This window comes from Poecilia mexicana, unplaced genomic scaffold, assembly GCF_051168715.1.
Source record: "Poecilia mexicana isolate PSO_F unplaced genomic scaffold, ASM5116871v1 scaffold_20, whole genome shotgun sequence".
NCBI lineage: Eukaryota > Metazoa > Chordata > Actinopteri > Cyprinodontiformes > Poeciliidae > Poecilia > Poecilia mexicana.
Window position 1 is genome coordinate 16,145,367 of NW_028263389.1, and position 16,688 is coordinate 16,162,054.

At 40.0% G+C, this 16,688-nt stretch overlaps 2 protein-coding genes across 2 annotated transcripts in view; one reads left to right on the forward strand and one right to left on the reverse strand.

Moving 5' to 3' along the window:
* Nucleotides 1–1,134: 1,134 nt before the first annotated feature.
* On the forward strand, nucleotides 1,135–4,392 carry eef1a1l3 (eukaryotic translation elongation factor 1 alpha 1, like 3). The gene is made up of 7 exons (XM_015007219.2): nucleotides 1,135–1,362; nucleotides 2,035–2,214; nucleotides 2,282–2,578; nucleotides 2,645–2,795; nucleotides 3,426–3,682; nucleotides 3,749–3,983; nucleotides 4,050–4,392. Exons 1-7 carry the CDS (start codon nucleotides 1,219–1,221, stop codon nucleotides 4,157–4,159), a joined length of 1,374 nt encoding a protein of 457 aa, XP_014862705.1. The 5' UTR covers nucleotides 1,135–1,218; the 3' UTR covers nucleotides 4,160–4,392.
* A 1,585-nt stretch (nucleotides 4,393–5,977) lies between these two features.
* asap1b (ArfGAP with SH3 domain, ankyrin repeat and PH domain 1b) overlaps nucleotides 5,978–16,688 on the reverse strand; it is a 63,574-nt gene continuing 52,863 nt past the window's right edge. Inside the window, exons 22-28 of the mRNA XM_088001185.1 lie at nucleotides 15,961–16,189; nucleotides 11,252–11,416; nucleotides 9,891–9,969; nucleotides 9,716–9,780; nucleotides 8,306–8,847; nucleotides 7,433–7,555; nucleotides 5,978–7,342 (exon numbers count right to left, since the gene is read on the reverse strand). Of these exons, the coding sequence (XP_087857311.1) occupies nucleotides 7,268–7,342; nucleotides 7,433–7,555; nucleotides 8,306–8,847; nucleotides 9,716–9,780; nucleotides 9,891–9,969; nucleotides 11,252–11,416; nucleotides 15,961–16,189 (1,278 nt within the window). The 3' untranslated portion in view covers nucleotides 5,978–7,267. The remainder of the gene's footprint in view (nucleotides 7,343–7,432; nucleotides 7,556–8,305; nucleotides 8,848–9,715; nucleotides 9,781–9,890; nucleotides 9,970–11,251; nucleotides 11,417–15,960; nucleotides 16,190–16,688) is intronic.

Sequence of the window (16,688 nt, forward strand, 5' to 3'; positions counted from 1 at the left end):
TGCCTAAATGCCCTTGAGCAAGAAGCTAATGTGGCTCCAGCTCCTTTTAATCTTTTTCAGCTTTTTATGCATTTAAAGTTTAAACTGGATCAGTGTACATTTTCTCAAACTATTTTCACCTCTTATTTCTAGCCTGCACAATATTGTATTAAGTTTATTTATTTGTTTATTTCTGGTAAGGGTAGAGTCATTAGACAATATCAAGAAATATATTATATTATTTAAACTTTTAAACACAGAATTGGACCAAATTGTTTGAATTTTGATGGTTATTTTTCCTTTAAAATCACCAAAAAAATTTATATTTCAATTAAAAAATATATATTTTGCATTAATGTATTAATCAATACATCAATGCTGTGTAATTAATGTATCACCAATACATTAATTAAAATACCAATAAAAATGAGACAAAAAGAATCAATTTTGTTGTAATATTATTTACTTAATGAATGCACCTATACTTTTATGTAAAAAATCACTTCATGCTTTTGTCAACAGCACTTCTATATTCCTATTAAAAATGTTTAATGTTAGTTTATTGTTTTTAGTATCCGTTGAATTGCTTAAGGTGAAAGTTAATATTAATAATATTAAGGTTAATATTAAACAATAAAAACAGCTTAAATTCTATATGACCAAAGTGATTTTGATGAACATTTTGAGTAATTCTTAAAATAAGACAAAGCTATATGAATAAACTCTAGCTTTATGTTATGAGGAACAGTTGATACTTATACAATATTTGATATTTATTTAATTATCAAGTCAAACTAAATGTGTCAGATAATGTGAGGAATGATAAATTTAAGTCTTGGCTTCTGGTGGTGAAATACTGAAGTTAAAACTTAAAGTCATCCAGGTTTGTGTTTTCATCACTGTACCATAATCATAATTTCCCATTCTGTATCTAACTGCTGCTTCTCCTCACTAACAGAGACACTAAAGTAATTATTTATTTTTAATTCTTTTAGTACTAAACAGGGTTTTTCTAAGGATTCAGTAGTTTTTTTCCCCCTGGTTTTCTCACTGTGTCCTCTCCGCCACAGATGGAAACTAATCACGCCTGATTAATTCACACCTGTCTCCACTTCAGGCTTGTCTGGCTTATAAAAAGGGACTGAATTTGCCTGGTTGACCCATTTTACAGAAGACATTGAGAGAAAGTGTGAGTTGTATCCGCGGAGTGATTATTGTTTTATAGCTTGATCTACAGCCATGGCGCAAGAGAAGGCTCACGTCAACGTCGTCATCATCGGCCATGTTGACAGCGGCAAGTCCACTACCACTGGACACCTGGTCTACAAGTGTGGTGGCGTGGACCAGCGGAAACTGGAGAAGTTTGAGAAAGCTGCAGCCCAGGTGAGACTGGGTTTTTATTTTTGAGGGAATGTTAAACAATAGAAATACCTGTAACAGTATATCAGGGCTGTTATAGAGAGAAACTGGGCAAATTTCTCCCAAAACTGTGTAAAGTTTCTGAGATCTCTGCTTAATCTGAAAGTGTAAAATCTCAAATTTTCTAGAAAACTAGGCAATTTCTGAGCTTCAAGAGTCAAAATTTCAACTTGTGAAGCTCACAAATTTCCAAGTGATGGAACATTTGTGTTCTCAAACTTGTGACTTAAAATTTCAGGGGTTTTTTTTCTAGAAAAGTTGAGCTTGAAAAGTTGAACACTTGGAAAACAAAACCTTGGAAAATCGAGTTTTTAAAATTTTACTTGGACTAAAATTTCCAAGTTGACTTGCTAGGTTTTTTTTTTCCCCAAGCAAATTTGACTTTTCAAATTTGCAAGATTTTTTTTCTAGAAAATTTGAGTTTCAGGAGTTAATCTCAGCCTCTTGAAGCTCAGATTTTCTTGAAAAGTCAAACATTTGCTTTAGAAAATTCAGAAATGCAGATCTCAAATGGTTTAACTTTTAAATGAAAGTTTCACACGTGGAAAATCTTCGACTCAAATTTCGAAGTTTTTTTTTTTTAGGAAATTTACTCTACCATGGCCCTGATACGTCAATACTTGCGTTTCTTTCCAGATGGGGAAGAGTTCCTTCAAGTTCGCCTGGCTGCTGGACAAGCTGAGGGCTGAGCGGGAGCGGGGAATCACCATCGACATCTCTCTGCTGAAGTTTAACACCCAGAAATACAGCATGACCATCATTGATGCACCTGGACACAGAGACTTCATCAAAAACATGATCACTGGCACATCCCAGGTAACAAAACTAGAATAAATGGTCTGTTTCTCTTGAGAGCGGTGTTTGAGTGACTGTTGTCTTCCAGGCTGATGTTGCCCTGCTGGTCGTCTCCGCGGCCAAAGGGGAATATGAAGCGGGTGTTTCCAGGAGTGGCCAGACCAGAGAGCATGCCTTACTGGCTTACACTCTGGGCGTCAAGCAGATCATAGTCTGTGTGAACAAAATGGACCTCACCGAGCCGCCGTACAGCCAGAAACGCTTCGACGAAGTGGTCCGAGGAGTGAAGGTCTTCCTCAAGAAGATCGGCTACGACACCAAGGCCGTGCCGTTTGTTCCGATCTCCGGCTGGATGGGCGAAAACATGATCGCACCGACACAAAAGGTAACTTTTCAGGAGCTTAAAGTGGACAGATGATGCAACGAACCGCGTTTAAAATTATTTGTGTAGATGCCGTGGTACCAAGGATGGAAGGTCCGACTGAGGGAAGGAGCTGAAACCGGAAAGACTCTTCTAGAAGTTCTGGACTCGATAAAACCTCCAGTGCGAACAATCAACAAACCACTACGGCTCCCTCTGCAGGACGTCTACAAAATTGGAGGTATATTAGTGCAGAGCTACGCTATTCTCCTAGGTTTGAAAATTCAATCTGGGCTTACTTCCGGTTCGGCAAGCAGAAGTTGTGAACGATGACGTAGATTTTTGAGCCGTTTTAGAATTGGTTTTATCAAGAGGATGTTGAATGTCGTTCAGTTCGTGTTGGTCGCTCATCCAAATTAACATTAACAGCTGTCTTTATTTCTGATTTCTCGTGTAGCAGGCAACTTCCGGTAAGCTTCATAGCGCTGAACTGGCCAAACATTTAAAGCTAATTGCTAACGTTTACTTTTGGTGTATTTTAATGTGCCAGTTCACGGCTTTTAAGCTTACAGAAATTGCCGCCTCTTTAAACGATTCTCCACTGAAGAGATGTGCCAATCTAAACAAGATGACTGTTAATGTTGGTTCGATATTACAATTCGACGTTAATGAGACTTTAACAATAGTTGAGAAACTGAAATATTTCAAGACGGATTATGAAACGTGTATTTTCACACTACTATTGAGCTGATGCTCATACCAACTTGATTTATTTTGGCTCAATTCTCCAGACTTCAGAGTTGTATAGGAAGGTGATGATGAAGCTAAGATGTTTAAGTTTATAAGATGTTAACAGTTTTAGTTTTTCTAGGTGTTGGGACAGTTCCAGTGGGAAAGATTGAAACTGGAGTCCTCAAACCAGGCATGACCTTGATGTTCTCCCCTGCCAAGCTCACTGCAGAAGTGAAATCCATAGAAATGCACCACCAAGGTCTGGATACGGCTCTGCCAGGGCACAACGTTGGCTTCAACATCAAGAACGTCTCTGTAAAGAACCTGAGGCGTGGAGACGTGGCCGGCAATGCCCAGCATGACCCTCCTTCTGACGTCCGCAGCTTCGAAGCTCAGGTTTGTTACCTAGAAAGTTGAATAAATTTTGCCTCAGAGACTCAAATAAACATCCTTCTCCTTTAGGTAATCATCCTGAATCATCCAGGGAAGATAAAATCGGGCTACTCTCCTGTCCTGGACTGCCACACTGCTCATGTCACCTGCCGATTTGCTGAGCTGAAGGAGAAACTTGACCGCAGAACAGGGAAGAAACTGGCGGACAACCCGCAGTTGCTGCAGTCTGGAGATGCAGCTACAGTCAAACTGGTTCCCATTAAGCCAATGTGTGTGGAGAGCTTCTTCACCTACCCTCCTTTAGGTAAAGCAAAGGTTGCACTAATGTCAACTTGTTGTACCTCCTGTGCTCACAATGTTCTGTCTGCAGGTCGCTTTGCAGCAAGAGACCTGAAGCAGACGGTTGCAGTTGGGGTGATAAAGTCTGTGGAGAAGGAGCAAGGGTCAAAAGCCTCCCAGAAAACACAACCGTCCAAATGAGCTGGTTTTAGCTTACATGTGTTCTATCGCTACAAAACAGCAGTTTTATTTGGAGAAAGTTGACATTTGTGTTGCAACAAATGGTGTTTATAGTTTCTTTAAGGTGTATGACATTCCTGTGTTAATATTGATTCTAAAATTGTAGAATTGTACAATTTCATTTAAGTTTATTGGAAGCTAAGTTTTGGTAAAGTTGGACTGAATCTTAATTAAAAAGAATATTTGAGTTCAAAGTCTCATTCTTGCAAGTTGACATTTTTTTGGTGTATAAATGGTTTAGACTAGTTGGCATACTCAAGTTGGGTTTTTAGCTAGGCTAATGTAAAAGGCTACATATTGATGTAGAACAAGATGGATGACTGCTTTCAGCACTGTTTAAAGTAAAACTTGTATAAAAGTTGAATCTAGAATGGTGGGCATATCTTGGTATTGGCATTGGATGGCGAAATGGGAAATATAAACTAGCATTGAATAAAGTATTTCTAACTGGGTGGAAAAGTTTAGTTTATCAAATTTGCAACTAAAAGTTGCAAAGCTAACCTGTATAACGTGTAAATGTTGACCTCTTGTGTCAAAGCTAAGACTCTGAACCTCTGTCCCTGACCAAAAAGACTAAATTTGCGTTTTGAGCAGCCTGTGGTCTCAGTCTTTAAAAGTCTGCATGAATTTGCTTGGTGTATCAAAAGATTGCAGAGTCTGGGCAGCAACTAAAATTCAGTTTCCAAACAAATCTGTTTCCAGACCTGATTTGCCCAGTGTTTCATCAGGATGAATTACATTAATCTTGGAAAATGGGGCAAAAAAGCACAACTTGAAATTGGAATAATGTAAAGGTTTAAAGGAAAACTTCAGCTTTGGAAGTTTCAAGGTTAGCCTCAAAGTTGTGGATTTTAAGATGGCAAACTTCTTGGAAATCTTTAGAATTTAAACTCAAATCGAGACTAAATTCTGGAAAATTTGACAATTCAACATGGCTGCCAATCAAACCAGTGACTGCTGTATTGTAAACCAAATTTCAGGATTTTGATTTGCACAAGCTACACGAAGGAAAAAAGCATTTTGTATATTTGAAGAAACTTAAGTTTAACTTTTGATGAAGATCAGATTCTAACATGCTGGATGTTTGGAAGCAAAACAGACATGAGGGAAAGCTTTGAATATAAATTTGTGAAATATGCCAAACTGAAAAGGAAGTTTTTATTCTGCATGCAGAATAAAATGAAGATCCAAAGATAAACCAAAGTAGCGACTCGCTTGAGTGAAGTTGGATCCTGTCTTCAAATTACATATTTTACTGGTTTGTACAGTAAAAATAGATTTTAAAGCTGTTTCCAGAGGTCATAAAAGGTCAACCAGCCTCCCCACATTAAGAAAACCAAGTAACTTTGGTGTCAATCAAATCCTCTATTTTAGCAGCATAAACAAAGTGCAATACATGTATCATTTAATTTAATCTCTGGTGATGTCTGGAAACAGCATAGTTGAGACCATATTTAATTAGATTTTGTAAAATCAGACTGACTGGTGTGACCTTTGACCTCCGGAGAAATGTATTATCTTTAAAATAACACAAAATGTTTCACACCAATTTTGTTAAATTTGAAGAAACTTCACTTGTTCTGGTCACAGAACAAAACGAGTACATACCACTGGTTTTCCAGACTTTCCATTTCACAAACCAGTAGGTTCCCTAATCTTCAACGTCTCCCCAGGCCGCGTGTTGAAATGCGACTGGAATATTTTCCCCTCTAATATGAAGTCCAGTAATAACAGTTTCCCTTGGAGTTAATTCAAACCACAAGTAAAAAAACAAACTCATTGTTTCGGTACAGCACTTTTAATGATACAATGGGTTGATGGGTTTGTTCCTTAACATGGGAAGAACTGTAAGTCAGTGAGGACTGGGTGAAAATACATAGTCTCCACAACCTTCATCTAAAAGACATTTCTGGTTCACAGGCAACCTGGAAATGTTCTCCAGTAACAAGGAATGATTTCAAACTAGATCAAACTTAAAAAAACTGAACAAAATTCAAGCTCATGAGGTTTTACAAGACACTGAAATGTGAACACAGGTTCTGAAGCTTCTAGCCTGTGAAAAAAACATTATTGCTAAGATGTCCTGTTGAGATTCCCATACATGTGGTTGATAGTGGCTTAAAACAACAGGATATACTGCTTCTTTTTTTTTTTTTTCTGTGTAGTCCTGCTAGGTTTTTATAGTGGCTCTTCAAACCCTGAGGTGAGTGTCTGAACGCTGCACTCCACTCGTTTCCAGTCGTCGTTTCACCAAGGAAAAGCTGAGATGGCGTCGGGTTTTCAACACACAGAGCATACGTACGGGTGGACAGTGTAACAAGGAGTAAAATTAGTGACCTACAGTGAACCACAGGCTTTTGAATGTTTTTTTTTTCTTCTTTTTTAAATCCACCACACAGTAGCAGCAGGTTTCTGTACGGTAAAACAACCATAATACGTGTAACACACAAAAAAGCAAGCAAGAACAAGGAGTACACTTGATGAGAATACTGTCCCCCCGTTTTGGGGGAGGATCGGCGGGAGACTCCTGCCTCTTCAGTCAACTATGGTGGTAAACAGGGATGCAAGACAAATAATGACATGACCTATTTCACATTCAATTTCATATCTATCCCCCCCGCCCCACTCTGCCAACCCCACAGAAATATAAGATGATAATTACTCGAGGGCCGGTGAAAGTAATACAGATAAAATTCACGCTCTACCAACCTCGGACAGGCAGAGAGCAGGTACATGTTTTGTACAATAAAACATGTATGTACACTCACACACAAATATATATATTTACATACATATATACACAGGAACAGCATAAACATAGACTTCTAGGTAAGTGCTAGGGTTTTGTTTTGAGTGGCTCTGTCTCAGCCATGCTATAAGGGTTAAGATAATACTGGTAGAGGAGGAATACACACATTCTTTGTACAGCGTGGATGAGCCTTCTTGGTTTTCTTCATTACTTTGTTTTCTTCAGGACACCTGCTGTGTGACCAGGGGTTTTACTGTGTGATAAGGTATTTATTTACATTAAATCCCACTTTAGGGAGAGACGTAGTGCAAGTCTGGCTGTCAGTCACTCAGGATGTGCACAAAAGACATGGGGAACACGCCTTTTCTGTCCGGATCTCCTTCGATGTGTCCGATCTGGGAAGAGAAGCAGAGAACGAAGGATGATATCTTGAAAAGTTGTGAGGAAATCCAACCAGCGCCGTGGACATTTCTGCCAGAACTCACCCACCACTCCTGGTCCTCTTCTCCTGTAACTATGATCACCTCTCCTTCAACGAATGTCAGCTCGTCGTCGTTGTCCGCCTGACAGTCGTAGATAGTCTTCACCCGCCGGGTTTTATTCTTACCCTGGACACACAAAAAGGAAAGCTAAAATAACTACTGCAAAACATCTTTTAGGGAGTCTTTAAATCAAAATATGCAGAAACTGGCCACGCCCCTAACTTAACGTTTGCACTTGCACATGAAAATGGCTGCACTCAGATGCACAATTATACAACTTTACATCTTTGAAAAGCAGAAGTAGGGCCTCCTGCAAAACCAACAAGAATGCAGGAAGTGATTTCTGTATGGTAAGTCAACAACAAAACACTTGTCTTTTCCAGAAGCCATTGTACAGAGGTAAAACCAGCTAAAAGCAATGAAACAATTATTGCATGATAAATTAAATCAAGCTCAATAATTTCCATTTGCATGATTTATTGTTTTTCTCTTTTCTCACCCTTTTCTTACTAAAAACTGGATGACAAAAGTTTTCAGTCTGGTGCTTTGCTCTCTTTGGTGCTTTGCTTTTAAATGACAGTACATTTATTTCTGTTTTGTTTATTTATTTTAGGTATTTATGTCTTCAGTTCCAGAATTAAATGTTTGTTAGAATTTAAAGTAATGGCACAGCCATTGTACATGACCACTTGAAAATGGGCTCAAGACAATATTATCGGTTATCGCAATAATTTCTATTTCTATAAAAATTTATTGTCCAATAAAATTTGCCATCATGACAATGAGTAGCTGCTTTTAATAGAATAACATTGTACAATTCTCGTAAATAAACAAAAAGAGAAAATTTTTTATTCAAAAGCTAAAAAGTGTTCATACTGTATTGATCTTCCTTGGGAGTGGCACCGGAGTCTCGGCGGTCCCCGGCGGCGTCCCGTTAGTGTCCTCTGCGGTTTGCTGTGATGGAGTCGCTATGTTCGCCACCTGCTGGTTGGGCGACGGCGAGTCTTGCTGCTGCGGCTGAGTCTGAGGCGGAGGGGGCGGCTGCGTTTGCGGCCTCTGCGTCGTTGAATCCCCAGCAGGGGGCCGGGGAGCGGACTCGGACGTCCCCGGTTTGGGATGAAGGTCTGCCAGGTGCGGCTTGGGGGGAAGGTCTTTGAGCTGAGGTTTGGGCGGCAGGTCGCCCAGCTGGGGCTTAGGGGGGAGGTCGGAGAGCTGCGGCTTCGGAGGAAGTTCTCCCGGCTTGGGGGGAAGTTCGGAAACCTGTGGTTTGGGTGGCAGGTCGCCCAGCTGCGGCCTGTCAGCCAGGGGCGCCTTGTGTGCGGTTTCGGTTGGTGGCGGAGATTTCTGGAAGACCTCTGGAGGAAGGCTGGGCTTGTCCACAGACGGATGGTGGATGGTGTCAATCTTTCTCAACGCCACTGGAGGGAAAACCACGAAGAAAAATGATAAATTATGAAAATAATGTCAGGGAATGTCCGACATGTTGGTTTTAAAATACAAAATACTGGAATTTAACATGAAGGAAGGACGGAAGGAAGGAAGGACGGAAGGAAGGAAGGACGGAAGGAAGGAAGGAAGGACGGAAGGACGGAAGGACGGAAGGAAGGAAGGAAGGAAGGAAGGAAGGAAGGAAGGAAGGAAGGAAGGAAGGAAGGAAGGAAGGAAGGAAGGAAGGAAGGAAGGAAGGAAAAACAGAAGGAAGGAAGGAGGAAGGAGGAAGGAGGAAGGACAGAAAAACAGAAGGAAGGAAGGAAGAAGGACAGAAAAACAGAAGGAAGGAAGGAAAGAACCAAGGAACAAAGAAAGGAAAGAACCAAAGAAGGAAGAAAGGATGTAGGAAGGACAGAAAGAAGTAAGGAAGTAGAGAAGGAAGGAAAAGAAGTAGAAAAGAAAACTGGAAGGTTGGAAGGAAAGAAGAACAGAAAAATTGAAGGAAAGAAGCAACAATTACAGAAAAAGGACATAAGAAAAGAGAAAAAGGGCACAACTAAAGGAAAGAAAGAGGAGACTTAGGGAACAAGAAAGGAAGCAAACAGAAAAAGGGAGATAGGACACAAAGATAAAAGGAAATAGGGAAAAGCTCAGACAAGTATTTCCCTTATTCCTTCTTAGGAGAAGAAGGAAAGAAAAAGGGACATGAGGAAGGGAGCCAGGAAGGAAAGATAATCAATGAAGTAAGGGAACAAGGATAAAAGGAAAGAATGAAGATGTGAAGGAAGGAAGACAACAGGGAAGGAAACAGGATTTTTCCTGCCTGAACCCTGAATGGAGCGATAAATGTTGCACCTTTCTGAGGTAGTTTGGGAAGAACCCTTGGACCAAGTGTCGACTTTGTGTTGCTTGAAGTAGTGCTGAAGAAATGTTAAATTTCAGACAAAATTAAGAAAATCATCTTGTTTTTACAAAGAAAACCTTTAATGATTAAAAAGCGACAACAGATGTGAGTCTGTTTCTGTGTTACCTTTGCTGCTGAGGAATGCCTTCAAACTTGTTGGACACGGGGGACATCTTACTGACCGGCGGAGGGGTGGAGTCGCTTCCTGAAATATTAACATTGGCGACAACAACAGAGAAAAAACTGAACGCCACATCAGAGCTCGGCCGGAGGAATTAATTAATTTGGTATAAATGTGGAAACAAATCAACATGCTGTGATGGTTAAAGAAAACAATGAGGGGAGGGCGTCTTCTGGCTGAGCTCTCCATGATGAGTATGTCATCTGAACTGCTGCTATTTACTCTGTGGACGGGTGGTGACGTGTGTGTGTGTGTGTGTGTGTGTGTGTGTGCGTGTGTGTGTGTGCGTGTGTATGCGTGTGTGCGTGTGTGTGTATGTGTGTGTGCCTGTGTGTGTGTGACAGGAAGGAGGAAAACAGTCGGAGATGAATAATTACAAGCCCAACAATATAAAAAGTCAACTTCTTATGGGTTTGAACGTAAATTAAACAACTTTTGCGATTTAAATACCTGCAAGTAGCTTACTATGCTAGCAGTAAAGCTGAACTTTACTGCTAGCATAGGATGGATGGATGGATGGATGGATGGATGGATGGATGGATGGATGGATGGATGGATGGATGGATGGATGGATGGATGGATGGATGGATGGATGGATGGATGGATGGATGGATGGATGGATGGATGGATGACAGTAATGGATGAATGTATGGATGTATGGATGGATGGATGGATCAAAGGTCCAATGAATGAATGGGTGAACCATTGGATGGATGGATGGATGGATGGATGGATGGATGGATGGATGGATGGATGGATGGATGGATGGATGGATGGATGGATGGGTGAACCATTGGATGGATGGATGGATGGATGGATGGATGGATGGATGGATGGATGGATGGATGGATGGATGGATGGATGGATGGATGGGTGAACCGATGGATGGATGGATGGATGGATGGATGGATGGATGGATGGATGGATGGATGGATGGATGGATGGATGGATGGATGGATGGATGGGTGAACCGATGGATGGATGGATGGATGGATGGATGGATGGATGGATGGATGGATGGATGGATGGATGGATGGATGGATGGATGGATGGATTCAGTGTCTACATCTCCATCCTGTATAGAAACTCTTACTTCCCAACAGGAAGAGGCTAACAAACCGTTTAAATATGGTTGAAGCTTCACCAACAGGAAACTCTTTGGAAGTCTGATGGAGAAAATGACTTTGTGTTTCTAACACTGGCTCCTAATCTCAAACAACAGCTCTTTATTTCCATCTGATATCTGGAGCGGAGACCCCGAGTCGAGCCGGCTAGCTGCTGTTTCTTGTGTGCTTTGCGGTCTCACCCCCGGTTACTGCGCCCCCTTTACTGTGCGGACTGTGAGAGAGCGGGCTGGGTGGGTCGGACAGGGTGCGTTTGTGTCCAGGAGGCGGGGGCGGAGGTCTCTTCTTGGACAGGGTGGAGCTACCTCCTGGTGTGAGTGTGGAGGAAGGGCCGGATGGGGGAGGAGCTGGAGGAGTGACACATAAGACACATGAGGTGATGAAGTCAACGAATCAAACAAACCTAGGGCTGGACGCTATGGCTGAAAAAGTATCACAATATAAGCATTTCATATCGGTCAATATTGATAATTACTGATTAGTTTTTTCTTTTCAGTATCTGAAATACTACCAAGATGATGGCATCACTTTTCCGGAAATAAATCAATTAAGTGCATGATCATTTCCATTTGTATTATTTATCGTTTTTCTTCTTTTCTTTCTTTCTACCAAAAAATTGGATGATAAAAGTCTTCAGTCTGGCGCACTGGTTTACAGATAATTCATATTTAATGTTATTTGTTGTTTATGTTGTTTTATTAATTTATTTTGGATTTGGGATGCTTGGACATATTTAAAACGTCTTTCCGTTCCAGTATTAAATGTTCATTAGAATTTAAAGTTTTATGACCTTTGAGATTATTTTGCCATCGTGGCGGACACAAACGTATACATTTCACACCAGAATTTAGGCTCTTATTTTGAAGGGGAGAGAGAAGACAAACTGTTGTCATTCATTCGTTTTTCTGTTGGAAGACATTCTGCTGACTTCCTCAACGTAAGCATTATATTTCTTTAAAATTCTCTCAAAAAATCAATATTATCGTTTGTCGCAATAACTTCTGTGACAATTTATTGTCCAGCTAAATTTGTTATTGTGATAAAACTTTGTGGTTTTATCCAGTTTTCAATTCACACCGTTATTATTCAGCTTACTTTTTAAGCAGTCATGAGGCAACTGATGCTGCTGCAAGTTACTCAACAAATTGTTGCTAGGTAACCAAAGAATGTGTGAGTTGCTAGGCAACCAAAGAGTGAGTGAGTTAGTTGATTCCTAACTAGCTATAAGGAGTTCAGTGAATACTCTATATTATGAATATCCTATCAGATGTATTAATTACTGATATCGATCATACATCTATTGCAATATATATTGTTATTGATTTATTGTCCAGCCCTTAACAAACCCAACAAAAATAATCCCCAAAGCAGGGATGGAGGAGTCAGAACAAAACAGCAAAATTATCTGGATACAAATATAAGCCACTGGTGAAAAGATGGATTCGGGATGCTTGTTGGGGTTTTCTTCCTGAATTATGTCTAATGGGACTCACTAGTTTACTAATGTAGAGTAAAGTAGGATGAAAGCAGCCAGTAGAGAGCTCAGCCAGAGAGCAATCAGCTGTGGTTAAAGGTTTACAGCTCAGCAATGGCAGGGCATCACTCCAGAAAGATTAAAAAATAACATAGGCAAGCAGTAATAGCGAGCCTACATGGTTCAACCACCAAACTGCACATCTGAGCTGTAAAGAAGGAAACAAACCAAAGGGATAAAAAGGAGGGAAGAACTTAAACCAAGATATTCACTGATGTATGGTCGGGTGCCAGCCAGAGTGGCGTAGTGCGAATGAGAGCCAAGGAATGCCAAGTGTGGAGCTGAAAGAATAGAGAAACAAAAAAAGAGAAAGAAAAACAGAGCGGAGATGAGGAGTGTGGGAGAGAATCTCTGAGCGAGTCGGCCTTTATGAAGAGCTGCTCCCACACACACACGCTGGAAAATAAGATGAAACCTTATCAGTGACAAGCGAAGCAAAAAGAGAGGAGAAAATGGCAAACAAGCTGAAGAGTTAGCGGGTTAATCTGTGGATGTTGCTTACCGTCTCAAAGATCGACTTTAACTATCTAACATGGCCCTACAACAACAAACTGCAGCTATTCATTAAAATCAGCTTCAGAGAACAAAAAAAAAAAAAACTGAACCTTTGAGCTGTTACGCAAACTTTTCCACATATTGTCAACCACAAACTTTAACTCATTTCTTTGGAATATTATATAACAAAGGAACTTCTAAACAGACTTTGGAGGAGCTGCAGAAATCCAGTTTGGGTAGGAAACCCACCAAATCCAACTTTTTCACAGCAATCTCAACGGTTCAACTCTGATATTTTCACCATGCCAAAAAAATCCAATCTGTGCCACAAAGGTACACATCCAATTGTTTTCAAAGCGTCTGCAGTCTGACATAAACTCAACATTTATGTCAGTGATGAGTCGTGTGTCATAATTATGCACCAGAAGAAGCCAGACGGGGTAAATCAGGACATAAACAGTGGCCGAAAATCATGCTTGTAAAATTATGAATAAAGTTTAAATCACAATCAGACCACTCTTAGCTCTGACTTCACATCCAAACAGATTTCTCTACAGACTGAGATTCAATGGGACGGTTTGGCCTAGTCAAATTCTAGAATAAAATCCAATTAAAATTTTGTGACAATCTGTCTGAGTTTGAGCTAGAATGGGCAAAAGCCTTTAAATATGCTTCTACAGAAAAGACTCAAGGGGCTGAATGAAAATATCTGACAATCTTTAAAAAATCATATTCACAATTATAGCCTACTCATAGGTTGGTAGTGGTAAATTATAACAATCATAAAAAAAAAAATCATTAAAAAAGTTTGTGACAAAATGTGGAAAAGTTCCACATTTTGGAAAAGTGTGGGTATCTTTTTCAAGCCTACAAATCAACAGAGTTCATTTCCTTTCCCAGTAAACAGCAGAAACAGGCATAGAGTTGTAAATAAATGGACAGAAGTGTCTTCAGTTAGAGACCAGTTTACATGACAAAGAGGTCAGTTGAAGGCTGGGACATCCACCGTGAGACGTCCACCGTGAGACGGCCAACACTCTGATTAGATTTCAGGCCAACATAAGCAACACAGTTCAGCTCTTTATTAGATCTGAACAAATTCACACTTCAACAGGCTGAGCTGAGTTCAACTCCAGATGTTTTGGGAACACAAGAAAAAATGTATTCTTATTTTGAGATTACATTGCTGATTTTAACAATTACAAACACTAGTATTCTCTATGACTTCACAGATATACTTGTTCTTTTCCATCTTCCAACTTAGCCTAAGCATCAGATCATAAAGTCTCACCCTGACATTTTTCTGAAAGCTAAATAGTTAACATTTTTTCTGTTATTGGAAATAACTGAGGTTCTATTTGGTTTAGATTCAACTTAATAACTCAGACATTTATCTAGTCGACAATGGCTACAGATGCAAAAAGAAATCAACTCAAAATCTTTCAGCCTTATTAGTCCTCATCAGTGACTTCACGGTCTGAAACTCAATAAGACTTCCTGATTAGTGAACAAACCACATGCTAATGCTACTGGCTCAAGCTAACAGTGAAACTCTTTACTGTGGAAGTTGTTACTGAGTGAAAAATACACAATGTTAGTACATGCGGGAAGTTTTAAATGAAGTTGAGAGAGACGGTAACAGAAAGGCCACACAGAGTAAAGCAAAGGTAGTAATGCTAACTGCGCTAATTGTGCTAATTGTAATATACAGTTAAAACCAGATGTTTACATAGAGTGAATAAAAAAAAACACTGTATGAAATGAGATATTGGCTGACATAAGTAGGAGTCAGCGAAAATAAACAGAAAGTGTTGCTTTAAATAAAAGAAAAACTGGTGTGAAAAAGAAAACTCTTCAAAAAGAAACAGAAGAACTATAATGAAAGTCTTTAATACAACTGTATTAACTGCAGCTTAAAGCTTAAAGGTCTGTTTTCCTCTGCAGCTGACACTGGAATAACAACAGATTAAACGGCTTATGCAGCATTTTGTGATGTTTTTGACACTGATGATGTTGTGACAGAGGGAAGAGTGTTATTTTTAATTGCAATACTGCAGAGACAGCACAACAACCATAATTGGACAAGGTGTGTTTCCAGCGTTCCTTCTTTAACACAATCATCACCTGCCTTCTCCTGAGGCTGCGTTTTCCTCCAAGTTTACTTTATAAGTAATCCTAATGACACCTGATTTCCGCCCTCTGATCTGTGTGTTGACAAACTGCATACCACTACAGGGTGTGTGTGTGTGTGTGTGTGTGTATGTGTATGTGGAGACTGAGCAAAGTGGAAACTTCCCACTAACCTGCTGCTAATTCTCTCCTGATAATAAATCCATATATGTACAGATTCTCTCTACAGTAATAACACACACTGCAAAAACACAAAGTCTATATTTTTGGTGAAGTTACTAGTGTAAATACTTTAGTAGAATTTAAATGAGATAAAAGTAACTTGCAAGTAAATTTATAGGATATAGTAGCTTGTTTTTAGTCAATAACTCCTTAATATTTATGAAAAAAGTTCTTGTTTCACTCCCTCGATTATTTCACAAGCAAAACTAGAACTTTTTCATCAATATTAAGGAACTATTTCTTAAAACAAGCTCCTATATCTTGCTAAAAAGTTACTTGTCGGTTTTGTCTTATTTCAATCGTTCTAAGACATTTGGACTATAAACTTGACCAAAAACACTTGGTAAAATTTTGAGTTTTTTCAGTGCACAGCCTTCTATGCCTCCTTGAATTAGAAGCTCACATTTGCATCGATATCTGCAGGATCCTGAATTTGAATTTCAAAAAGCAGATAAACTCTGAAACCCGGCTGGAATAACAGCGGACGCTCTCGGAGCAGGCATGTCTGACCTTTGCCCTGGTTCCTGGGCGGCAGCGGCGGCCCGTCGGCCACGGGGGAGGAGCTGAGGTCGGTGGAGGCGCTGTACATCTGGTTGGTGAAGGCGCTGTAGGAGAGCCGCTGCTGCTTGTCCCTCTGGCTGATGAAGCCTGGCAGGGAGAGCTTGTCGTGGGGCGACAGGCTGGAGGAGTGGCAGAAGCTCTGCGGCCTGGGAGAGCGGTCCTTCTTGATGGGACTGGGCTGGAGAGGAACGCGGACAAAGACACCGATCAGTCTCAAAATGACTTCCTGAACATAAAAACCTGGAAAACTGAGGCATTAAGAACTAGAATATAAAATATATCTTCTCTGTCAGTTGTCCCCTGAACAAGTTGACTGCTACTTGTATGCAGAGGAGTAAGTTTCCCTAAGTTGCTGTTGAATACTGGGAGATTATATTAACTACTTTCTGCTTAAAAAAAGAAAACAGATCATTTCTGGCATTTTAATTGGTCGGAGTGTGGCTTGTCCAGAACACCATTCCTGCAAGAACCACAACTGTGTTCATATTTATATCTAGTGCTTATAAACTTAGGCAGTTTGACTAATCTGATTAAATGTTTTAATCGATTGACAGCATTAAATTAAGAGTTTCAACATTGTATGTTGACACAACAATACCCTTTCTAACGCCACATCAGATCATTTTTTGAAACAAAACTTAACTCTCAATGCGGAAAGAAACGCAGCTTCTTTGTCC

What these genes read in the sequence shown, in the direction of transcription:
- eef1a1l3 (XM_015007219.2), top strand. Translation starts at nt 1,219, where the DNA reads ATGGCGCAAGAGAAGGCTCACGTCAACGTCGTCATCATCGGCCATGTT. An exon ending in TTGAGAAAGCTGCAGCCCAG is followed by an intron (nt 1,363 to 2,034) that starts GTGAGACTGGGT and finishes GTTTCTTTCCAG; the next exon opens with ATGGGGAAGAGTTCCTTCAA. An exon ending in TCCGCAGCTTCGAAGCTCAG is followed by an intron (nt 3,683 to 3,748) that starts GTTTGTTACCTA and finishes CTTCTCCTTTAG; the next exon opens with GTAATCATCCTGAATCATCC.